This window comes from Corapipo altera, unplaced genomic scaffold, assembly GCF_003945725.1.
Source record: "Corapipo altera isolate COAL_440 unplaced genomic scaffold, ASM394572v1 50, whole genome shotgun sequence".
In the NCBI taxonomy this organism is placed as follows: domain Eukaryota; kingdom Metazoa; phylum Chordata; class Aves; order Passeriformes; family Pipridae; genus Corapipo; species Corapipo altera.
Window position 1 is genome coordinate 209,758 of NW_020884889.1, and position 25,310 is coordinate 235,067.

Consider the following 25,310-nt stretch of genomic DNA (forward strand, 5'->3'; position numbering starts at 1 on the left):
CAAGAAAAATGGTGCAAGTCATCCATGGTTTGAAGGAATGTTCTCAAAGGATGAAACAACTGCTTCAAGCAGGGGGAATTTCCTTCATGGGACTGCCCTCGAGCTGAAAAACTCCTCTGAGGGCTTGTTGCCCAGGGCTCCAAGGGTTTCCAGGTGGTTTGTGGCCAGTCAAAGCCAGGATGGAGGAGCTACATGACCTTCTGTCACCACCAGTCCCTTCTCCCAGCCCAGTTTACACCCAGATCTGATTTTACTGGTCAAGACATGACCATAGCACAGGCCTTTCTCCTCAAGTTACACACTCTACATTATCTTTCCTACGAACAATAATCTGTTTTTAAAAAAATTTATGTTTTAAGACACCTTAAGCTGAAAAAAACACCTTTTTCTTGAATCAAAACTTGCTCTGCCCAAACCTGCACCAAGCGTGGTTGCTCCTGGATGGCTGCACTGAGAATCCCAGACTGGTTTGCATTGGAAGGAACTTGAAATATCATCTCTTTCCAACCCCCAAACAGCACAATTTACAGCCACATTCCCTTCGAGCAGCTTAATTTTCATAGATTTTTTTTTTTTTTTGCTCCTGCTGGAAGCTCTGCTTGTGAGAAATCTTTCTAAAAGCCCTGGTGGACACTTAAATCCAAACACTTTATTTAATCACACAGGGTAGAGGCTCCAAACCATCCTGCAAATATTTCTGCCAAGGTTTTGCAAGGCCATTAACCAGCTCCAAATTCCAATCTGCAAAACGCCGTTTTTAACCCAAATAATCACCCACTCTGGCCTGGCCTGTGAAGATGCAACACAGAAACAGCATCATTTTCAGTCCCTGAGGTGCTGAGAGGATGCAAAGGCATCTATGCATCAGGCCCTACTTCCTGATCTTTTTTTTAGAGTTTTATTGGAGGGTTTAGGAGCTCAAAAGAACAAACCCATTCTAAATACAGCCAAAATTCAGCGAGAGTTAGGGGCATATAAATATACAAAGCACTGGCAAAGATTACATCAAAATATTTGAATGTTAATGTGATTCTTGAGACATGCATGTGACCATGAGATCTTTTCCTACCTCCATGAAGGAAATGCCCAGGCTCCAAACATCCGAGTGAATTCCATACTGTTCCCCCGAAATCCGCTCAGGCTGCAAAGAGATGGAGGGAAACATCTTCTTGAGCCTTGCAAACAAACATAACATTGCACAAAAGCCAGTCCAGGGCAAGCAAAAAAAAAATAAATCACAGAATCATGGAAGATCCTGAGTTGGAAGGGACTCACAGGGATGATGGAGTCCAACAGGAGCCCCCGCCCTTGTCCCTGAGAGCGTTGTCCAAACACTCCATGAGCTCTGGGGGCTGTGCCCACTGCCCTGGGGAGCCTGGTCGGTGCCAACCACCCTCTGGGGGAAGAACCTTGTCCTGAGATCCAACCTGACTCTGCCCTGGCACAGCTCCAGCCATTCCCTGGGTCCTGTCCCTGCTCCCAGAGAGCAGAGATTGGGGCTGCCCCTCATGTGGAGGGGCACCAAAAACTACCAAAAACCTCCCAGAGAGCAAATCTACTCTTCAGGAAAAACTGTATTTGTGCATTGCTCTGCACCTTGTGCAAAGTGCAGCCTTGGCATTTGTGTTTGGGTTGTTTCATCCAAGGAAAAAAAGCCAAGGAATGCAAGGTGAAGAGGAGAGAATCCCACGGTTTGTCCATCCATCCCAAAGCCCAGGCACCACAGCAAGGAAAACCCTCCCCGTGTGCAGTCAAGGGCTTGGGGAAGAACTGCTTTTGAAACTTCTTTGGTTTAAGAAGCCAAGTTGTCGAAGCCCAAAGAAGTCACACGTGGGCAATGTTATTTCACACACTTCTTAATTTCGTTTTTGACCTGTAGGAAAAAAAAAAAAGAAAAAAAAAAAAAGACCTGGCTCCAAACTCTTAACAGCAGGTTTAATGCCTCATGAAATAGAATGCTGTAAAATATAACTGCTGGTTTTTACTTGAAAGCTACAATTTAAGCATTTCCAAGGTCAAGTACAGCATGAAATGGAACAATAAAAGGCTCCGGGAGACTTCTCTCCCCACTGTGCTGTTAATGCACCTGTCTAACCCAACCACCTACAAAGCACTGCCTGTATTTTTAGTCTTTAATAATCCCAGAGACCTTTTTTTAGAAAACAAACTCCCAAATTAGTGCCAGTCCAATGTGGGTTTGGATGTTTACTGCGAGCTGCTAATCCCAGGTCAAGAGCTTTTATCGCGGCGTGAACGTTAAGTAAAAACCACGGTGCTGCCTGTGAGGAAACCCTCCCACAACCCAAAAAACACCCCAGCACTCAACTGGAACAACAGCCTTTTAACCAAATCCCATTTAAAAGTGACAAAAAAAAAAAATCTTTTTTTTTTTTTTAAGTTCTTTAAGTAAAATTAGGCTGGGTCAGCACAGCTTAGAAATGTTTAAAATAGGAATCATATAGGAATTAGATTTTTAAGCATCTTTTTGTACTGATAAATATCTTCATAAAGATATAGTTTTGTAGCCAAAAAATGTACAGAGGCAGATATATCTGCTTTTATGACACGGTATGGACTAAGCTGGGCCATCCACTGAATTTGTTTAGGCCTTTCCTGAGCCACCAAATCAGATTTAAAATTCACACTGAGCAATATTAAATTGTTTATTCTTCCTTTATAACAGCTCAAGTTTTAAACAGCAGCTTCTCTGGAGGAATTATGGATTCACAGATGAGAAGGGTAAGCAAATCAGCTGCACATTTAAACAAAAAGTACAGTCTCATGAATTTAAGAGTCTGGAAGAGAAAAATAGGAATAACATGTATAAAGTAAAGGGTGCAACACAGGGATCATCCTAAGGATACACAGCCCAAAGAATTTTCTCTTAAAAAACAGGTATTTTTTCATGCAAGCTTTTTTTTTCTATATAAAGTGGTGACAAAACGATTTTACAGAAAACATATTTTGGTTGGAAATTTTAATTTCTCAATCAAGAAGCTTTTTTTTTTCCCCCCCCCCCCGGTTATTTCAAACCCAACCTCATCTTTTTTAACAGTTTCAAATTCACTGACAGTCTGCCAAGTAGGTGAACCAAAGCTGGTGACCTTCATTATTTTTGGAGGACTTGACTAGAAATCTGATGACACCAAATGACTCAATCAAGAAGCAAAACCACAGAAAATCAGATCAACTACATTTTAGCTTTAATTTCTCTCTTCCAATTAATAGCTGAATGCATCACATTCACCCATAAACAAGAAGGCAAAAAAAAGCAATTTATTTAATGTACACCTGGGAAAGAGAACTGTAATCTTGGTTTGTACACTAAAAGCATAATACAATTTAATTCTCAGACCTGCTTAAGACCAGCCTAAAGTAACAGCTGAGTTGGAAAAGTTGATTAATACAAAGCTGGTTCTTTGTCTTGAATCTTTATCTTCCGGTTCTTTTTTTATACCTTTTCTTTTTTAAACCATTTTTCTGATGACACAGGACAGCCCAAGTCTTTCTAGGATGGTGACACGAGCGTTTCAGAAGGCACATAATGAGTATACCTTGAGTAGAAAAGCACTTAGCAAATAAATGGGCACCTGGTGCTGCTTTCTTCTTACAAGAAAGTCAGAAAAAATACCTGAAAGCGATTAAAGGTCACGGATTTCTCTCTCCTCTTTCCCAAGGTTTGAAAAACACAAGCACCAACCACTTCCTACTGTTTATAATTTTTTTTCTTAAACAAGCAGAACACTGGTTTTTTTCCATCACTAATACTATGACATTAATGGTTTGCTCAAGGAATTTCAATGGCTAAAAATAAGACAACTTAAACTGAAGCAATGAAGTTTTCACATCTTAAATGGGGAATTAAAATTAATCAAATTGATCTGAAAATCCACATTAATTTGTGTGGTTTCCTTTCACACTGGGCCTTGTCCCTGTGTTAATCCCCCTGACGTGAGAACCACGGGCCAGTTGGCAAAGTTTAAAACCAGATCTTTCACCCTCTGCCTTCCCCCAAATGAGGTACCTTTAGCAATGTCCTCCTGTGATCTAAAAATGGTGGGAATTTCTGCTTTAATGGGCAGAAATAAAACAAAAGTGGTCTCAATCCTTAACAAGAACTACGACCAAAATTTATAATAAAAAGTGAAAATACTGATGACTCGCTCTGTGTGGCCTGAACATTCCACAACGTGCAATTTAATGCCCTGATATTATCAGTCCTAATGTTTTTAGCTTCACATTCCCATGGGAAACTCCCCCCACAGGGGTGTTGAGGGACCCAGACCTCTGCACAGGTTGAAATGTTTGGCTGAACTCCAGGCTTGGAGCAGCATTCCCAAAATGTGGATAAGCTTGGGACTGCCACTGATCTGCAAAGAGCCACAAGCTAGGAGTGGAAAGCTGCTTTCTAAACATCCAACTGGCTCTTTTCTTTGTTCCCACTTGTTCCAAGGCAATAAAAGCAGCTCAAAATCCACGGGAAAGAAACCCTTCTCCAAGATTACTCTTCCCTCCCAGCAAAGGATGGAGTTGTCACAGGAAATGAGGACATGGGGATGGGGAGAGATGGAGTTGGGAGGATTGATTTGGGAGATATCCTGCGTTACCCAGAGAACAAATACTTCCATTTAAATGTTATTCCTGCATAAATCCACTTACCGCCATGTAAGCATTTGTTCCAACATACGTCTTGGCTATAGAATTCACCAGCTATCAGACAAAACAGGCTGTTAGAACAATATAAAGATAATGTGGAAATAAAATGGGCAATTATTCCTCATTTAACCTACAATCATCATTCCTATAAATCAACGAAAAATTATGTAAAAGGGAACAAATTTATCTGCCAAGGCATTAAAAATGATTAAATCTTGCTTGGGTTGGGAACGAGAATTCCAATTTAAACAAGCACTGCATTACAGTTTATGGCAGATAACCTTAAACAATTCTGTTAAACAGGATGCTTATGGCTTTAGTACCCCAAACTAGTCTGATATAAAAAGTCAATTTGAAGTAGGATTGAGCACGCTCATTTTTCAGTCAGCTGGCTCAAGATGTGAAATAAAGCCACAATTCATCACTTGAATGCAACGAGCACTAAATACGCTGGAGGGACAACAGCCCCTGACAACCCATAATACAAGGCTGACCTCCTCTTTGGTCCCTGTGTTTGGCTGAGAGGAAAGGTGCTGAAATTCAAATCAACATCCCAGCAAGCTCATGGGTCACTAGCGGAGAAGTTCTCCAGGGAGGCCCAAAATGGAAATTAATTAAAATTTGTGCTGCACATTGTAAAAGCCCACCGCCATTGTTAGGCCCAATATTAATTTTTATTGTGGGCCAGTCGGGCTCCCCAGACACGGCCCTCGCTCTGCCCTCCCTTTTGTCTGGCCAAAAAGCTTTCAGATCAAAGCTGCATATCAATGAAGTTTGCCATTCGTAAGTAGTAATTACAATATCAGCAGTTTTTACTGTCATTAAACAATGAACAATCATATTCAGATGAAGGAAAAGTCGCCCAGAGATTCCAAATGAATAGGGCTGTCCCAGCAGAGAGGAGCTGGGGGGGGGCTGCCTGTCTGGAGCCAGGTGATTTGGGGACTGGGAAGGGAGAGATCCAAAGGGGGAATTACCTGTGTGCTGACCCCGAAGTCACAGAGCTTCACCTGGCCCCGGGTGTTCACCAACATATTGGAGGGCTTCACATCTGGGGGGGGAACAAAACTGCATTATCTGTGTTGTCCTAGATAATGTACACATCCTAGATCTATCAAATCATCCTAGAATTTTATATCCTAGGATGCATCCTAGAGTTACATCTCCTCGGTCTGAAGGGACCCACAGGGATCATCCAAGTCCAAACTCCTGTCCTGACCCTGCACAGGACAATCCCAAATACACAAGAGAGCATTATGAACACTGGCATGATATATTTTAACAGGAAATATTAAAAATACGTATTTCAAGTGCAACCTCTAGTTTCTAAGTCAGCAGCACAGATGACATTTATGTATTTTAAAAGGAACCAATGGTCTATAAGTCAGTAGCACAGATGACATTTTGTATATATATATAAAATACATCATCTATATAAATACATATATTATATGTATGTGATATACATATATATAAATATACATATATACACATATATAAATATATAGACAAATATATATAAAATATACATACATAAATATACATAAACACACATACATATATCATATGTATACATATATATTATATGTATACATATATATTATATTTATATAATCCATAGAAATATATAAATTATACATAATCTCTATATAGATGATATGATATTACACAGATGACATTTACAACACTAATAATCCATGTTATTAAATCTGCAGGTGACACCAGTGGGGAAGAGGTGACAAGAGCACTGAAGGGCAGTACCCAAAATTCACAGGGATTTTTGACAAACTGGAAAATCAGCCTGAAAAAAGGGGATGAAATTCCACAGGGATAACATTTAGACATTAACATTAATCCCTGTGCTCTGTGCACACAGTTCCCCAAAGCTTCTGGCTTCCACCTCTGTGGCTTTTATGGCATGAAAAGGCTCCAACCTCAGGGTTTCAGGGCTTTTACAGGGGTAAACTGCCAGCAAAGCCTTAAAATGATGAACTAACCCTGTTCCAGCAGATAAACCAGCAATGTCCATCACAAAACCAGACTGTCAGTGTGAAGATCTTAATGCTGAGCCCCTCTGATGCCAAAAGAAGTTGGTACATTTCTGTTTCAAACTGTAAAATCGACATGGGAATAATCTGCTCAACATCCAGCCTGGCTTTAGTGCAGGAGACACTGAACATCTTCCCTGTTCCAGGGATGCCAGTTGGGAAGCAGAATGTGCACGTTATGGCCTGGCTTAAACTTGGGAAGATTAGAGCACAGTGGCTTTGCCTAATCACTGCTTTCTTCTGTCAAAATGGATTAAAAGCAATAGCTGGTATATCTGTGCCTCCTTTAAAAGTGAGCACTCGTTGGGTGCAGATGGATGAAACCCAACTAGAAAAGCACCTAATTTTGTTTATCATTAAGTTTGCCTTGGTTTAGCAGCTGTTTCCTGGTAGCACAGTAGCCTGTTTAATTTGTCTCCGTAATGCAGAAATGTATAACCTCAATTAAGAAGCTGATTAAATGCTTTTTTATATTTGAGCTAAAAATCCAGTTTTAAAAAGGACCTTACATACCTTAAGCTGATCTATATGTTTTAAGGGAGGGGGTACATTCTCTAATTTCTCCCTAAAAGCCTCCCCAGAAAAATCAGTCTTCATCATGTAACAGCATCCAAACCCTCAGTTCACGTATCCTGCTCTCCAGCTTTAGGAATCAATCCATGTGCTGCATTTTTGATGGAGTTTTACCCCCTCTGGTGCTGAGTGACTTTGCTCAATCTGAGCAGACGCGCCGAGCACATCAGCAGCTCTCCCCTGAATCCTGAGCACAACATCAAGTTGCACAGTAATCCTGTTTAACCTTCTTTCTAAAAATATGGAGCCAATGGAGCCACCTCGTCCCCGGGATCGTGCGGAGCCGGGATGGACTGAGCAGCAGGTGCTGCTGCACACACAGAAATCCCGACATTCCAGCCCACAAATCCAGCTGTTTACAGGACAGACACATTATGACCTTAATTGTAACAAAAATTGTAACAAAAATAATTAATAACTAAATAGATAACAGCCTGGACTGACAGGACACAGGGAATGGCTTCCCACTGCCAGAGGGCAGGGTTAGATGGGATATTGGGAAGGAGTTCCTGGCTATGAGGGTGGAGAGGCCCTGGCACAGGTTGCCCAGAGAAGCTGTGGCTGCCCCTGGATCCCTGCAAGTGTCCAAGGCCAGGTTGGAGCAACCTGGGCCAGTGGAAGGTGTCCCTGCCCGTGGCAGGGGGTTGGAATGGGATGAACTTCCAGGTCTCTTCCAACCCAAACCATTCTGGGATTCTGTAATTCAATGTTCTCCAAGTCCAGCCCACAAATCCTTGTTCTCCTAACACGACCCAGCAGAGGAAACCACCACAGCACATCTGTCCCCTGTGCCACCAGCACTGCCCAGCTCCCACCAGGATCCCTCATGGGATCTGAACAACCCATTTCCCCTTCCCTGCTACTGCATGGGATGTGACAGGAAGCTGATATAATTGAATAAACACCTGTCATTCATTAAGCTTTGCCTGAGCCTGAAATCCTTTCACAAACAAAGCTCAAAAGAAAAGAAAATCCTAAAAGGGAAAAAAAAAAAAAAGATGGGCAATTGGCCCCTCAAGGACAGGAAGACTCCAGAGTCCAGGGACCATATAGAGAAAACCAGCCAAACAAGCTCTGTGAGAGCAAATCCAATCTGTCCTTCCAGCAGAAATTAAATTTAAGCAAATATTTGCTACGAATCCCAATGGTTTCCTCAAAAAGAAAAGGAATTGACAAAATATCTCACACTGAAAGTGAGGAGAAAAAAAAAAAAATCACCTAATCAGCAAATTAGCCTTTGGTTTCATAAAGCACTTCAGTTAATGGGTTAAATATTTTTTGGGGCTGGGGAAACAAATGTACATAAATAATGTTCTGCACCATCTGCTTGTGATTAATATTAGTGTTCAGAAGTGAAAGAATTTAAACAAGAGCCAAAAGGGGTCATTATGCTCCCATTACCAGGGCTTGCTTAATACAAATGATTTCTATGAAGCATCATTATAGAGGATGAACAAGTTCTCCTCGTGATGGATCTGCCTAAGTAGTTTCACCTCTCTGCAAATAAAAGGGACCTCCAAGCTCTTACTCACCAGTAAACAGAACTGTCAGAGGTTCAGCTTTTTCAACACCAAACATTTCACTCATTTGTGTTATTGAAAAGCAAACAGATCCCTGATTGTGTGTGGGGGGATAAAAAAAAAAAACACCTGAGATTGTTTAAAAGCTGTCTCTTGACTTTTCCTGTCTTTTAAAAATAGAAAACCTCAACGTGCCAAGTTCAAGGAAGACATCAGCACAGTTTTGTGGAGGCCAGGATGATTTTTTTTTTAAATAAGCCTTAAGTGGTCCATGAGTGGCCATGTATGTGTTTAGCTATACATACAGGCATAAATATATGTATAGAATAACAGAACCCTGGAATGGTTTGGGTTGGAAGGGACTTTAAAGCTCATTTTGTCCCCCCCCTGCCATGGGCAGGGACACCTTCCACTGTCCCAGTGTCATATATTCACATATACACCCCTGGATTTCTGGCTGTGCTTCATTAATGTTGATTATTTCTCACAAAAAGGTAAAAAAGGGGGAGAGGTAGAATCAAAAATGGTGCTCTGGACACCTCTGGTGAAACCCTCAGCAAACAACAGCTACTGGTGAGAAGCTGAGAACACCCACTGTCCACTCAGCACCAATGTCTGTCCCTCCCACCCAGCACTCCCCAGCCCCAGTAGATTATGCCAGAACAAAGAGGATTGGCATATCCCATTTTTTTTTAACATCCTGGGATAAAAAGAGTGATGCACAAACCTCCCTTTTGCCATAAACCAACCAACAGTCCAGGAGATCTCCAGACCCTCAGCTCTGCTCAACCCCCCTCACAGATTACAAACCAGAAAACGGCTCAAAAATTAAACACAAATTTAAAACCTAGTCCTAAGCCATTATAAAATCTAATCAGAAGCCAAGGTGCTCCAACCGTGCAATATATATAAATATATATATTTTTAGGTACATATTTACACACTCCCAGTGCCCAAACAGCCACGCACACAAATCCGGATCAGTACAATTAAACACAAGTGGGTAACATTTATTTCATACATTTTCTTTAATAAGAAGGTGTGAACAGAGGAAAACACAGCAGATAAAATGCACACGGTCTATACTTATTCTTGAACTTAACAGATTTCAGTTTGTCTTTATACAAACTTTGACTTTGTACATGATGAGACTTGTTTAATTGCTAATTCTGTTTTAAATCTAAGTTAATTTCTCATTACCCTTCCATTTCTACTTCTCATCCTCTGGGGAAAAGAGCACACTTATCATTGGGACATTCTCACATCTTCCAAAGAAGTGGTGGAGGTGTTAATCTCATGTTTATGTTTGATGTGGGTGTGATGGCTACGGCTGCAGTTGTGTTTATTAATATGCACGGCTATCACCTCATTAGTTGCGAGGTTTGTTTTGAAGTGAAGCTGTAATATTTGCTGCAATGTCTGATCTGCAATAAAAGACTTGCTCATTGTTTGTTTGCTTTGCTTTAATCCCCCCCTCCGGGCCGGAGCTGTTTCAGCCCTTCCTTAAAAACCACCATCGAAATTTGGGATCCTACCTCAATGTCCTGCTCTGCTCTACTCGTGAAACCAAAAAATTCAGAGTTCAATATTCCTCCCTTTGCCTCTGAGCATTAAAACCAGGAGGCAGTGGAAGGAGATTATTTGGAGAAAGGAACCCCTTCTTTGCACTGCCTTCCCCTGCCCTGATTTTCAAGTACTCACCCCTTTTCTGTATCCTAAAAATGGGTAAATAAGACTGGAAATGAATCCTTGGGGGAATGCTGAACCTGGAATGCTCACTATCCCCTCAGTGCTGTTCTCACCTTGGTCAATGCAGCAACAGAGCAAGGCCAGAAAAATCTGAAGTGTGATGAAAAATCAGTTTCTGCGCTTTTCTTTAGACCAGAGCAAGGAGCAAACACAATTCATCAAAACCTCAGTGCTGCTCTTCAATCAAGGCAAGGAGACCCAGGCAGAAGGGGAGATTTTGTTCTACTGGCAAAGCAAAAATCAGAGCCAGGTTCCAAATTTACAGCAGCACAACAAGAAAACGTTACAGTCATAATATTCATGCTCCACAACGTCCTCTCCAAATCACAAGCAGAAGGGAGGCAGAAAAACTAAAAAAAAACTTGAAAAATCCCATATCTTCATTCTTTTTGGGTGTTAAAGTGTGGTAATAACTGTGCAGCCTATTCAGAGCCAGACCCAGCTATGGATGTTCCTGTTACCTTTGGTTTCCTATTTATTCTGAAATTCCTGTGGCAGCTCCAGCATCAGATTGTTCCTCCTCTCGCTGCGAGGGGATGGAGCTGATAAATCTCTGCATCTGGCAACATCCAGGGTAGGAGGTGAATTGTTGAAACCATCACAGAAACGAAGCCTCCTTGGTGACCTGTGTCTGGGCTGATTTGGTTGTGAACTCTGGGTTATTTCTGTTTTTTTAATCCTGGGACAACCCAGGGTCAGATCCACCAGTAACCCCCTGATCTGGGGGACAAAGGGTGAGAGGGAACGGTCTCAAATTGTGCCAGGGGAGGTTCAGGTTGGATATCAGAAAAAAATTCTTTGTGGAAAAGCATCATCCAGCATTGGAACAGGCTGCCCAGGGCAGAGGTGGAGTCCCCATCCCTGGAGGGGTTTAAAAGCCCTGTGGATGTGGCACTTGGGGACATTGTAAGTGGTGGCCTTGGCAGTGCTGGGGAATGGTTGGACTCGATGTCACATGCCTTTTCCAACCTAAGTGATTCACAGCTTTATAAAAGCCAGGTCTTTAGTTGTTCTCTACTCACTCTTTTGGCCCCAGCTCTCCTTCTCCCACCCAGCACAGCCTGTGCTCCCAAATTCACAGCAATCCCCTGGGAAGGAGAAAGGAGGAACTGCAGCCGTGCCCTGACCCTGGGAGGGTGGGGAGGCCCTGGCACAGGTTGTCCAGAGAAGCTGTGGCTGCCCCTGGACCCCTGGAAGTGTCCAAGACCAGGTTGGAGCAACCTGGGCTAGTGGAAGGTGGCCCTGTCCGGGGCAGGGGGTTGGAATGAGATGAACTTCCAGGTCTCTTCCAACCCAAACCATTCCAGGATTCTCTGACTCCTTGCACTGCTCACACCAGGACACCTGACCCAGCCACTGCCCATCACCTTCTCAGGCCCCCCAAAACCCCACCAGGGCTGCTCTCACCTCTCTGGTCTGGAATTTAACATTCCCTACGTGTCTCCCCTCATACTCCTCCTTCAATCCCAAGTTACTGCACCCCCCAACTGTGCACCCGGGCTGAGTGAGCAGATGGGTTAAATTAAACAGGATTGGTACAACATTAGCAACCAGAGCAGTTACTTTCAGACACTTTAGAAACATTATAAATGTAATGAGTTTCTCCTTCCTTTTTTTTTTGGGGGGGGGTGGTGGTGGTGGTGGTGCAGGGGGAAGTGGCTTCTTTGTTCTGTAAACAGCATCTCCCACTGTTTTTTCAGAATTTTCCAGAATTCACATTGGTTTTGGAAGTTTTAGTATATGTCAATTAACTTATCAAACTAGAGAAATTTTTACCAAAATGTAACAATGTTAAAAGGCAAGAAATAAATGAGAAGTTTAAAAAAAATCCAAAATAACTTCAGGAAAGAGAATAAACAGCAAAACCTAAAAATGGTTTATGTCCAAGCAGGATTAAAGTTCCTTTAACTCTTCATGATCATTCTGAGGGACAAGGGGAGTCACAATTTCAGAGATTTTGTGGCACTCACATGAGATTCTTGAAGTCCATAAGAAAATCTATTTTCTATTTTCAATACTAGTCAAACATCTGATTTTTCCACTGGGCAACTGTTTGCAACCCTAAGTTTCTAAATCTCTATAAAATTCATTTCTCTCTTCAGTCTTTTTTCTTTGTAGGACAGGAGGAAGGGCAATAAAAGGACAATAAAAATGTTTTACCAGGGAATGAGTGAGGTTAAGGATTAAGATTCATTCTGCATTACAAACCAGATGTTAATATGGTCAAGTGTCTTTGCAGAAAATGTTATTAAAATGAATACTATTATTATTATAATAATATATTTTCTATATAGTTCTATATATTTTTATATATTTGTAAAAGGTACCTTGCATGTCTATTATACTTTATATAGCAATGTTATAATACTATTTTTCATTGAAAAACAGAAAACATCTGCTACTCACCCCTGTGCAGAATCTTTAGACTCCATAAATAGGTCAGGCCCTTCACAACCTGAAGTTAAAAAAAACAAAAAACCATCAAGTATTAGAGATTCCTGGTGAGAAAAACTGCAACATCTCATCTAATGAGAGACCCAACTTGTAGTGAAGAAGAGAGGCAGGATCAGGAAAAGGGGACAGCAAACACCCCTTCCAAAGGATTCCAGGACCAGGTGAACTCCTGCTAAAAATCCACCCCAGGTTCTTTCAGAATACCCAAATTCCTCTTCCCAGGATCTGGAAGTTGAAGTCAGTTGAGTTTATACTGAATGCCTTCAGGCAATTCCATGTATTTTGAATTCATCTGTCTTTGTTGGGGTGTTTAAAGTCATGAGAGACAAAGGGTGTAACGATTTGTCTTCCTGCAACAGAAGCAACTCAGTGAAACTAAAGGCCAGAAAACAATAAAATCTCTAATTCCCTCTTGCACTTCATCCTCTCTTCTTTTCTTTCCATTTGGTGCATCCTGTACCTTTCCCTTTCCTCTCCATGCTTTCAATTACTTGATGCAAATGCAGAATATTCCTTCTTGAACTATATAAATTGTCTCATTCTTCACATTTCTCACCTTGGAACCAAACACAAATCTGCTTCTCTCCCATCACCCCAAAAAACACAACTGGCAGCCCTAAAACTGGGGCAGACCTTGCCCTCCTATTCCAGAATTTCCTCCTTCCACCACCAAAACTGGGAAAAACAAACTGAAAAACCTGTTTTTTCCAGCACAACATTCAACAAACACATTTGTGCCACTGCTCTCCTTCCCCCAACCCGTCCCTGCTTTCTCAGCCAACTCTTCTCACAGAGAAAATCTTTATTATCCTGTTTCCATCTCTGAGGTGACATTTAACTCATTTCCCTGAGACCCTCCTCATGCACCTCCAGAACAATAAACCATTTCTGACATTGGTAAATTTGTATGAGTTTTGCAGTCAAAACAATTATTCTTTTCACTGTCTGAGTAGACCAAAATGAAATTATTTGAGTTACAGTGATCAAGCAGAAGCGCTGAAAATATGATACAGAGTGAAAGCAGAGAGCACAGTAATTCCCTACCTTCCTACTGGACTAGAAACTCTTTTAAAATTCATTCTGTAATTAAAAACGACCTCAGTGGGGTCTGAATCTCTTTTGTAAAGCAAATCATGATGGTGGGTCCCAAATAAATTGCTCCAGGTGGCAATTCCTCGCTTAAACTCGTCCAAACTCAACTATCTCCTGGCCACAGGTGTGACCATGTTCACCTCAAGCCTTTCCCAAAGGCTGGACTTGGTCTTAAAGGTCTTTTCCAACCTTAATGATTCTAGGATTCCGTGACTCTATGACAAGCAAAACGTGGGAATTCTATTTACACAGCATTTTGACATTATTATTATTAGTAACAACAACAATAACTTAAAAATATTGATGCAAAAATAAATCAAGGAGATGCAACATTTCAGGCTTCCTCCAATGGCCAAAGTGATTTTCAGAATATTAAGCTCTTTGATTATTATAAATTTATTTAGACTATTGAAAGGCTTTAAAACCATTAGGAAATTATTTATTTTAAAGTAAGTAATCATAGAAAAAAAAAAAGGAAACATTCCCTATGGAAAAAAAATTCAACAGCTGTGAGTTATTAAATATCTTTATTCTGGAACATGTGCTGGATAAGACATGGCATTAAACAAGTTCTCCCTTCAGAGTCTCTCAGTATCAGAGTATAAAGGAATAAAAGAGGTTTTCCCTTTATCCTGGGCTGTAAATATCCTCCCAGGAGCCTCCCAAATGGACTCACCTCGTGTAACACACAGTTATTCACTTCCCTTACATTTGCCTATTAGGGAAGGACTCTCAAGTATTAAATATTATTCTAAAATGGTGCTGGGAGAGAGAATCTTTTGATTGAAGCTCTGGCAGGAATTATTGGTATTCAGTAAAGTAGGTTTTACAACAATGACTTGACAAAGCCTTGACACAAAAAGTACTTCTACCTGCTGTCAATCACTCCCTCTCCTGACAGTTCAAGTGCACATCCTTTCAGGGAGAACTTCAATCAACATTAGCACTCAAAATACAGAGCACAATGTCACTGCCTCACAAATGGAAGGGAAAACAAATGTGTGAAGTGGCAAGCGGAGGGAGAAGGGATTTTACATCCCCAGCCCCAAAGCAGGACACAGCCCCAGAACAGGAGCCACCACAACAGCACTTTGGGGTTCCCAAGGCAGGTTTTCCTTTGGAAAACACAGCAGGCCTTCACACCAATTGAGAACACTAGGAAGGAGAGAGATTTCCCCTTCTCACATAAAAAAGCAGGATGGATGTGATGATGAAGTCAGAGATCCCTCCACCTCTCTCAGAGGAAAGGCTGGGAGAGTTGGGATCGTTCAGCCTGGAGAAGAGAAGCTTCAGGGTGACCTAATTGTGGCCTTCCAGGACCTGAAGGGGCTACAAGAAAGATGGAGAGAGACTATTTCCAAGGGTTTGGAGTGACAGGACACAAGGAATGGTTTCCCACTGCCAGAGGGCAGGGATAGATGGGATATTGGGAAGGAATCCTTCCCTGGGAGGGTGGGGAGGCCCTGGCACAGGTTGCCCAGAGAAGCTGTGGGTGCCCCTGGATCCCTGGAAGTGTCCAAGGCCAGGTTGGAGCCACCTGGGCTAGTGGAAGGTGTCCCTGCCCATGGGAGGGAGTTTGGAACTGGATGATCTCCCTCCCAATATCCCATCCATCCCTGCCCTCTGGCAGTGGGAAGCCATTCTCTGTGTCCTGTCCCTCCATCCCTTGTCCCCAGTCCCTCTCCAGCTCTCCTGGAGCCCCTTTAGGCCCTGCAAGGGGCTCTCAGGTCTCCCTGGATCCCTCTTCCCCAGGTGAACCCCCCCAGCTCTCCCAGCCTGGCTCCAGAGCAGAGGGGCTCCAGCCCTGGGAGCATCTTCATGGCCTCCTCTGGACTCTCTCCAGCAGCTCCACATCCATGAGAAGGTCTGGTTGGGAGGGGAGTGCACCAGAAAGCCAGTGCCATCACACCCATTTAGAATCAATCAGGTTGGAAAAGCCCTCTGAGATCATCCAAGCACTGCAATCCTCAGGTGGGGGCGAGAGGAGCTCGGGGGTGCTGCTAAATGTCAACATGGGCCTGCATCATCTTCCTCTGGAAATGGTTTCACTTAAAACCTTCTACAAACATAACAGGAGGGTTTCCCAATTAACAGATGTGCAGGTCACACATATTATTAAGCAGCTTCAGTAGATTAATGCACTGTACATGTCTCAGGAGGATGAAAGACAAACGACTCTGTACATGGCGCAAGAGAGAAAACACATTGCAAAGGAAAAAGAGACTCTGGAAGCTCCAGGTTTTGTCTGCAAAATCCACCCAGCTTTTGTTTGACACTCCCCTCCTGAGCAGTGACCAGAAATCCTCCAGGCTCTGGGTAATCTTCCCAAGCTGTTCAGGGGGGATTACGAAGTCTGTGTGCAGGACTTGGCAAAAAGGTGCCCCAGCCCACAAAAAAAAAGGCTCTGCTGAAACATCAGCCACCAACAGGCAGGTTTGGGAAGGCTTCAAGGAGAAATCCTAGTGAAAACAAAGGCTTTTGCTGCCTCCTTCCAACAATTCCACTGTGCCAACTGAGGGAAAAGCAGCACCAGAGCAGAGGAGCTGCCAGTGCTGGTTCGGCCTCAGCGCACACCTTCTGTTCTGGGAAGCAGGAGGAAGGGGTGAGTTCCTCCTCTGAAGCACCTGCTCCTTTGTTCCCCCCTTTCCCTGACCCCCCTGCTCCTCACCAGGCAGGGGAAAGCAGCAAATCAAACAACCAGCAAAAGTTAAATATCAGCTCAGTGCCCGTGTCAGGGAGTCACACTCACTGACTGCCACTTTGGTAACGAGGTGACCCCGCAGGTGAACAAAAAAATAGAGATATGGAGACATAAAAGATGGGGCTGAAGCAGCACTGTTATGGAGAAGGGCAAAACTGGAAGAGAACACCTGTGGAATGGCAAGGATGGGGAGGATGGGGGAGAGGAGAGACAAAAAAAAGGCAAGGAAATGATCGTGTGAGTTGGTGTGGACGTGTTAAACACACAACAAGAAGGGAGAGAAGGAAAACAAGGAATAAGCAGCTGAAGGGATGCTTGAAGGTCCATCCCAGTATTATTAAACTTTAAAATTACACATTGGTCCTTGGCACCAGGGATGTGAGGACACTGTGAGCAGCTTCTCCCTCGTGGGGGAGAAAAGATGAAATGCTTTCCCTCTGAACTGGAGGTGAAAAGCATTCAAATTCCAGAAGAAACTGCCAGGTACATAATGAGCAGATTTGAAGCTACTTAGAGGAACCAGCATCAGAGGAGGATGTTCATCACCCTGGGCAGGCCACACAAATTAAGACAGAAGTAGAGCTGTGAATTACAATGAACAGAGACTAAATAGCTGCCTGTGTTGGATTAAAGGATTTAAATTGTCAGCTTGATGTATAATGAATGTGAAAACCCAGCACTTAATTAAATGGCACATGATAGAATAACTTTGTTATGCTTTAAACTGCTTAAGTTATCAAAGTATTCCTTATATTTAGCAATTGTTTAGCAGTATCTCTCTCCCCTGTGAGCTCCACTGAGACATTGGTCATTCACCCCGTGTTCAGCTCTGCAAAATGATGGATTTTTTTAATTCTTTCTTTTTTTTTTGTTGTTCTGTAATTTGAGTTTTCAGTCATGGCTGGTGAATTTTTAGCTGCTGAGCCACAGTGATGGGCTAACCAGGTGTTTGCTTTAAGGATCCCACTGTCAACACCCTGAGACCAAACTGAGGAGATATTGGGGACTGGGACTTCTTCTTGGATCCCAAACTGTCTCCCTGCTCATCAGCCCTAAAATGACCCCTATTAGCTCTTCATCCAGGTGTGAAGGGTCCCAGCACAGGGGTGGGAGAGCAGATTGTCCCCAAATAAAAACCTCACCCTCCTCATCTGTCACAGGAAAACACAGAAAACATGTTCTGCCACCGGATTTTGGTAACAGGAACCAACCTAATTCTTCAGCCTGGGAAGGTAAACTAAGTGAGTCACTTTGGACAGATTAAGGACAGTGAGAATGGAAATGACACTCTCAGCAGACAGAGGATCACCATCAGGGCTCCTGGGTCAATGTTGGAGGCACTACATAGAACAGAAGGGCTTAAAAGGTAAATTAAGGTGATTAAGAGGACTGTCCTTTTTATCTGACCCTGCTCCCTCCTGGGAGGGTTGACAGGAAGAGATGTCACCACAGACTTCCAGCAAATCCAATTTTTTTATCCCACTTAATTTATCACATTCTTTTAGGTTGCTCCAAGCCCCATCCAACCTGGCCTTGGACACTTCCAGGGATCCAGGGGCAGCCACAGCTTCTCTGGGCAACCTGTGCCAGGGCCTCCCCACCCTCCCAGCCAACAATTCCTTCCCAATATCCCATCTATCCCTGCCCTCTGGCAGTGGGAAGCCATTCCCTGTGTCCTGTCCCTCCATCCCTTGCCCCCAGTCCGTCTCCAGCTCTCCTGGAGCCCCTTTAGGCCCTGGAAGGGGCTCTCAAGTCTCCCTGGAGCCTTCTCTTCTCCAGGTGAGCACCCTGAGGTCTCCCATCCTTTCCTCCCAGGAGAAGTGTTCCATCTCTCTAATTATCTCATGAACCTCCAGCAAGCCATGTGTTGGTCATTCAAAAGGAAGTTTTCCTTAATCCTGAAATCCCTGGGCACAGGAGAGAGGAAGGACCTTCCCTTTGACACGAGGACATGGATTCTGGAGAGACCTCAGTGTCCCAAGGGGGGCAGGGGAGCACTCAAATCAGGGGTAAGTTAAATGCACAACCAAGAACTGAGAGGTAAAAAGAAATAAAAATACTTACAGCCACTGCTATTCTCCCCAGGACGTGCTCTGGAATTTTTCTATAAACATCCAAAGAACCCCCTGCAGGGACAAACAACACGTGCTCAGGTAATGCAGAATGAAACACTGCCCCAGATTTGAAGCCCCAAGGGGTTTTCTAGGCCTTGGTTATTAATAAAAAACACCATCTATGATAGAACAATAACTGTGTCAGAAAGAAGTGACCTCGAAAATCTCCCAAACTCTGAATAAACACATGAAACAGCACTGGGGGTTCTTTTCCCCCTCCCAGTGATTTTGCTTGCAGCTTTAATACTCAAAACACAAGTTCAAAAAGATTAGAAAACCTCCCATCACAGGTCAGAGTATCAAAACTGGAGAACTCCAAACCACCAGGCTGGGAGAAACTCCTTGGAAATAACAAAATCAGCCCAAAAAGCAATAGTCGACCTCAAATTCCAGACTATCCCAAGCCTTGTGTCCCTAAAACCTGCTGCTAACATTCCATGATACCCAGTATGATCATTATATACATAATTAAAGTTGTTTTCTCTGGATATCAAACCAGTGAGGGGTTGGTTGATGTCTGAAAATGAAAGAACCTTCAGGGCAAGTAGGTTAAACTCCAGTAAATTCCAATATGGGACACAATCTGATATCTGGGATAACCTGTCCTTCCAGCATCACACATTCATGGAGATATTCCCTTTAACAGCCCTACAGACAGAGATTCCCAAGAGATTGGGAAGCATTGCCTCCCTTCTCTTCTGCAAAGGAGCCTGGTGATCAAACCAGTGTTCAAAATGTCCCTGGGGTAAAATACAAACTCTTGCGCAAGAAAGCAAACTTAAAATTGAGAATTAAAAACCTCCAAGTTGAATAGGGAAAAAAAAATACATGGACATGGTTCAGTTTTTAAAAATAAACCCTGTTTGTCCCAAAATGCTGCAATTCAAGGAAGTCACAAGGTCCTTATTCCAGCCTTGAGCCTTTATTATGGTACAAATAAGAATAATTCTCATTCTAATAACTGGGGTTTGTGGTGCTGGTTGGTTTTCCTCCTTCTCAACTCTGCTGTCAGAAATAGTCTGTTTGTTTGTCTTCACTAATGTTGCTCTGATTCCAGGTCATTCCAACTACCATTCATTCCCTAAATTTAACTTTTCAGCTTGTATTGCCCTCGTGGCCTGTGGATTATAATAAAGTCCAGTTTAAAAAGGAAATCTAAGGGCTTTTGAGTGGAAATAAGAGAATCACAGACACCCACTGCTCACTACAAAAGCCAAACACAAGGCTGTTGGTTCCTCTTCATCCTTACACCACATCCTTACACTGTGCCCCCCAAAAAAGTTCTATTTTCACCCCCTCAAACTGCTAAGCCTGGCTCTTAGAGCTGGCACTAAAGGTGGTACTGCTGGAAAAATTAAGGAAAGCACTTTTTTGCAAACAAATGGGGAAATCTGTCATTCTTCCACGGGGAAAGAATCCTGGAGAGCACAACTTTCCCAAATCCTGTGATGCCAGCTCCCAACCCTGTAGAGACATGCAGGGACAGCCTGATAACCTGTTTTCCAGGGGAATTTAGCAGGTGTTCAGCATTTCCAAGGAAAAGAGGCAACAACATAAATAAAAGGCAATAGGGCATTTCACCATCTGTATTTAGAGCATCATCTTTACCACAAATATAAAAGGGTAAAATCTAAAAAAAGCCTCATTTCACATCTCTGCTGCTCTTTAAAACCAACTGGTGGGAGGGTGATCCCAGGCCACTTCAGCCTCAGTGCTTGGACATCTGCAGATCTGGAATTCCTTGGCTTTTTCCAGCTTGGAGGTGCCAGGGAAGCACCAAAATGGTCCTTTTTACCCATGTGGGCCTCCCCAGAAGACTCAGATCCACCTGTATCCTTCTCATTCAGAAAGTAAATCCCTGCCATGTGGCCCAGGCTCACGGGATGTGGCTTCAGGAAATATAAACTGGTCTAGGACAGACAAAAAGGGCTAAAAATTTAACAAGGTTAAAGCTCTTCATCTGCAGGATGAGAGAGTGGTTTTTTTCCTTCTCTTTCCCTGCATCTTCATGCATGAAAATTAAAGGTCTGAGGGAGGGAAAAGAAAAGGCAAGGTCCATTTATTTGCATTTTGTTCTTCCTTTCAGTGATTGCTGGGGCTTTCTGCCAGAAGGAGAGCACAACATGAGGTAGAGCAGGTCATGTCCAGGATAATTCCAAGGAATTTTTGCCCCACCATACAGATCCTAAAAGCTGAAATATTTTCAAGCAAGAATTCAGACCTGCAAGCAGTTCTGTCCATAATGTTTAAACAGATATCTGAATTAAAGGATCCTTGTGGGTCCCTTCCAACTCAGAACATTCTGTGAAGTGAAAGAAAGGACAAACTCCAGGCAGATGCTCGTTTTGGCACGAGCAGATGCCTCCTGACTGTGTGTAACTACTGCTTTACACAGCCTTGTAAGTCTGGGTGTAACTGCAGGGAAGATCAGAGGAAGGGCAAATAGTCACCCAGCAGCAGAACAAGTAAAGAATTTAACTTGGGGGCTTGGATTTTTTGAATAAAATACTTTTTCAAAGACAGAAAGTCTGAGAGAACACTCCTGGCTTGGAAACAGGGTGCAGCAATCACTGGGCTGGAGGCAGTGAGGGTGAAAAGGGAGAAATAACAGTGATAACAGGCCATTTGAACAGGGAGACAACAAAATGCACCATGAAACCCTAAAAGGCTTTATCCAGAAAGAAAGAAGCTGTTCAGTGATGTTTCATTTGGTTTTGGAATTTTCCTGGGGAGGGAAAGGCTTTGTGGTAGGAAATCACGTGTGAGATCTTTACTCCTTCACATCCAGCTTAAGTGAGGAGCCTTCGTGAAAAACCCGGAAAGGGCATAAAATGCTGGCTCCTAAGGAAACCCTGGAGAGAGGAACAGACTTTTGCTCGTGATGGGAAGAGTCAAAAGCTGTGAAGAGGCTTCTCGAGCCCGAGACACGCAGGGACAGCATCTGCCACGAGCTGCTCTCAGAACTCATTCACACAGGCCAGCAAGGATTATAAATTGCTGTTATCAGTGGATTTTCCCTGCCCTTTTCTCCAAGAATTCCCAAGATTTCCAAGCATCTGCAACAACAGCAAGATCAGCCTGTGGGGATGTGGGGTTGCACTTGGTCCGAGGATTCGCGTGGGGAGGAATCAGGAGAAGACTCAAAAAGAAAGTCAGCACAGAGCTGGCAAACAGCTGTGTTGGAAAATAACTCCTTGTCTTGCAATTAAGAGACTATTTCCACTGCAAACACACAGGACATTGGGTTAATAGATTTCTTTAAAAGAAAATCTGTTTTGGCTATCAAAACCCTGGGAGTGAGGAACAGCTGTTTTGCCAGCGAGGACAGATTGGAAGGAAGGCTCCAATATCAACCCACAAATTAAGGCAGCATTTATTTCTCTTCTATTTACATTTTCAATAAAAGTGAGGGAAGTTACACACGGGGAAAATGCAGCATTTCATGGAGAATTCAGCACGATCCCAATCCCTGTTCTGGTTTTTTAACTCCCTGCAAAGTTATTAATACTTCACATTTTCAAGTCATACCACTCCATTTGACAAAAGCACGTCTTTATATAATTTTCCCATTTAAATTCTTAGCAATCAAAAGCAAACTGAATACACAACTCACCATCCATGAACTCTGTACACAATGAAATCCTGTTTTCTACAAAAAAAGCACCATAAAATCCTATGATATACGATGAGTCACACTGGGAAAAGAAAGAAAAAAAGAGAGAGAAGTTCTCTTTGAAAATTTGCTGCAAGAAAATTAAAGAAGGAACAATGACAATTATAAAAACTTATACATACCTTATAAAGAATTTCTAACTCTGACATGATCTGCTTCTGGAGTTCCAGTGTTATATCTAAGGGGATGACCTAAAACACAAGAACACAGAGATATGAGCAGAGCTGACACAAAAAGTACAAGAATGATTCAAAATAATCAGCTGAAGATCCACATATTAATTCTCCTGATGTGAGAAAAGGAAAGAGAGGAATAGGGGAAACAATATTTTAATGAGCAAGGAGCAAAGGAAGGAAATGAAAGGATGGGGCTGATAATCCTGGAATGGTTTGGATGGGAAGGGACCTTAAAGCTCATCCCATCCCACCCCCTGCCCTGGGCAGGGACACCTTCCACTAGCCCAGGTTGCTCCAACCTGGCCTTAGACACTCCAGGGATCCAGGGGCAGCCACAGCTTCTCTGGGAATTCCATCACAGCCTCTCACCACCCTCCCAGCCAAGAATCCCTTCCCAGTCTCCCATCTCTCCCTGCCCTCTGGCAGTGGGAAGCCATTCCCTGTGTCCTGTCCCTCCATCCCTTGTCCCCAGTCCCTCTCCAGCTCTCCTGGAGCCCCTTTAGGCCCTGTAAGGGGCTCTCAGCTCTCCCTGGATCCTTCTCTTCTCCAGGTGAACATTCCCAGCTCTCCCAGCCTGGCTCCAGAGCAGAGGGGCTCCAGCCCTTGGGAAACAACCTGACCTGGAGCAGCCAGAGTTCAAACCAGCTCTTCACTGTCAAGTTTATCTCCTGTTTCCTTCATCCCTGCCCTCCTCTCTCATCCATTTGGCTGCTAACCAGGGCTAAAACACCAAGCACTGGAGTCCAAGTGGGCTGAGCTGCCTGGAGTTAAAAGTTCTCAGGATTTTCAGGACAGACCCTCTCAACAAGGCATTGAAAGTCCAATTTAATAAACAATTAATTGCACACTCAGTTATTAAGCCCCACTTTACAAACCAAACTGGGCTCCCAATGAGCTAAGCCTGGCTCAGGCTGCACCCACCCAATATTCCACAGTTTAATATTTTAAGCTAAAGGGAAGCAGAATTCAGTCAATTGGCAGAACTAGTAGCACAGATATCACAGGCTGAATATTCTGCTGACAACATAGAACTCGGGGAGCCCATTTCCAAACACATTTTGCAGCACCAAAATCTGCCTGAAAGAAAAACCAATAACCTGCTTCTATGCAGAGTTTGCTTTGGGGTTATTTCTAAAAGCTGTCACTAAACTAAATTGTAAGTGTAATACAGGGCTGCCAAGAAACCTTTAACACACTTGTCCAGATCAATAATCATTTGCCAACAATATTCACTTACATTTTTTCCAGCGTGGAAAACCTGAAAATATTTTGCTGGGATCCCATTAGTTTTGTTCATGGAATATCACCAGAATTTCACCTTGTCAATAGTATAAAATTCAAGTTTTATCTCACTAAATTCTACTCCCAGAGAGAACTTCTCTGACTTGTTCATGGCAAAGGCTTCCCTGAACCCAGCAGTGACTGCTTGGCATGACCAGCACCAAATATATCCCTGACATCCCATCAGCCAGGCCCTGGCACAAGGAAAGCTCCTGGGCTGATTTGCATTAACTCTAATTACAATTATCCTCACTATTCTCATAGTGAGGATAACCTGGAAAAGCAGGATAAGCTGGAAAAGCAGAGCTTCCCGACTTCCAGGTGCTCAGGACACCATAGGTAGGGTACACCTGGTGGAACGGCAAGGATGTGTCATCCCAAAATAAATTAGGAGGGATCAGAGTCTCACTTTAAGTTTGTACAGAAGTGTTTTCTTCCACCTGAACACGTGGCTGCTGTGACACCACCTGATGTCAAGGCTGGAGGAACACTATGTTATTTACAGCAGAGAGAGAGGAAAAATTATCTATATAGCACCTTAATCTGCATTTATCATCTCCTTGTGTATCAAATTTCCAAGCCTATTTTGTATGAGTGAAGCAACTTTTAAGGATATCTGAGCTGAGAGTTTCCAGCAGGGGCTGGAACAGTGTTAAAGCACAAAAAACAACTCAAAAACATCCTGAAAGCCAAGGAAGAAGCTGTGAAGAAGGATTTGGCTGCAAGTTCATAGAGTCCTAGAATCCCAGGATGGTTTGGGTTAGAAGGGAACTTAAAGGTCATCCCATTCCACCCCCTGCCATGGGCAGGGACACCTTCCTCTATCCCAGGGCACTCCAAGCCCTGTCCAACCTGGCCTTGGACAATTCCAGGGATGGAGAGTCCAAAACCACAACTGTAACACGGGTGAATGAATGAGATGTAACATTAAATAATAAATTTTTTCCCAATAGCCCTTTTGGAAAGAACTTTGTAACACAAATCACTGTTATTTCACTGAAACCACCCAAATCTGCCCAGGGGTGATGGATCCTCAGGGATGGGGATGGACAGGATGGGCCAAGGGTAAGCTGGGCTCACCAGGGTCCAAACTGGTTGAAATGGTTGAGCTGGAGAAGGATATTGGACCAGAAGGGCTTTTTTTCTTTTTTTTAAATTTAAATGACATGGAGGTCTTGTGGGATTCAGAAAGATGCTCCAAGCACATCTTCCTCCTCAACCTCCACCTCCCTCCTCAACCTCCACCTCCCTCCTCAACCTCCACCTCCCTCCT

General features: G+C 43.2%; 1 protein-coding gene across 3 annotated transcripts in view; it reads right to left on the bottom strand.

Annotated features, from left to right (window-relative positions):
* Positions 1-25,310, bottom strand: part of MAP2K5 (mitogen-activated protein kinase kinase 5) — a 127,401-nt gene that overhangs the window by 58,532 nt on the left and 43,559 nt on the right. For all 3 annotated transcript variants that reach the window (XM_027644474.1, XM_027644473.1, XM_027644475.1), the window contains 7 exons: positions 22,703-22,771; positions 22,521-22,602; positions 18,858-18,919; positions 12,953-13,001; positions 5,634-5,707; positions 4,660-4,710; positions 1,070-1,141 (listed from right to left, as the gene is read on the bottom strand). In XM_027644474.1, coding sequence (XP_027500275.1) covers positions 1,070-1,141; positions 4,660-4,710; positions 5,634-5,707; positions 12,953-13,001; positions 18,858-18,919; positions 22,521-22,602; positions 22,703-22,771 — 459 coding nt within the window. The remainder of the gene's footprint in view (positions 1-1,069; positions 1,142-4,659; positions 4,711-5,633; positions 5,708-12,952; positions 13,002-18,857; positions 18,920-22,520; positions 22,603-22,702; positions 22,772-25,310) is intronic.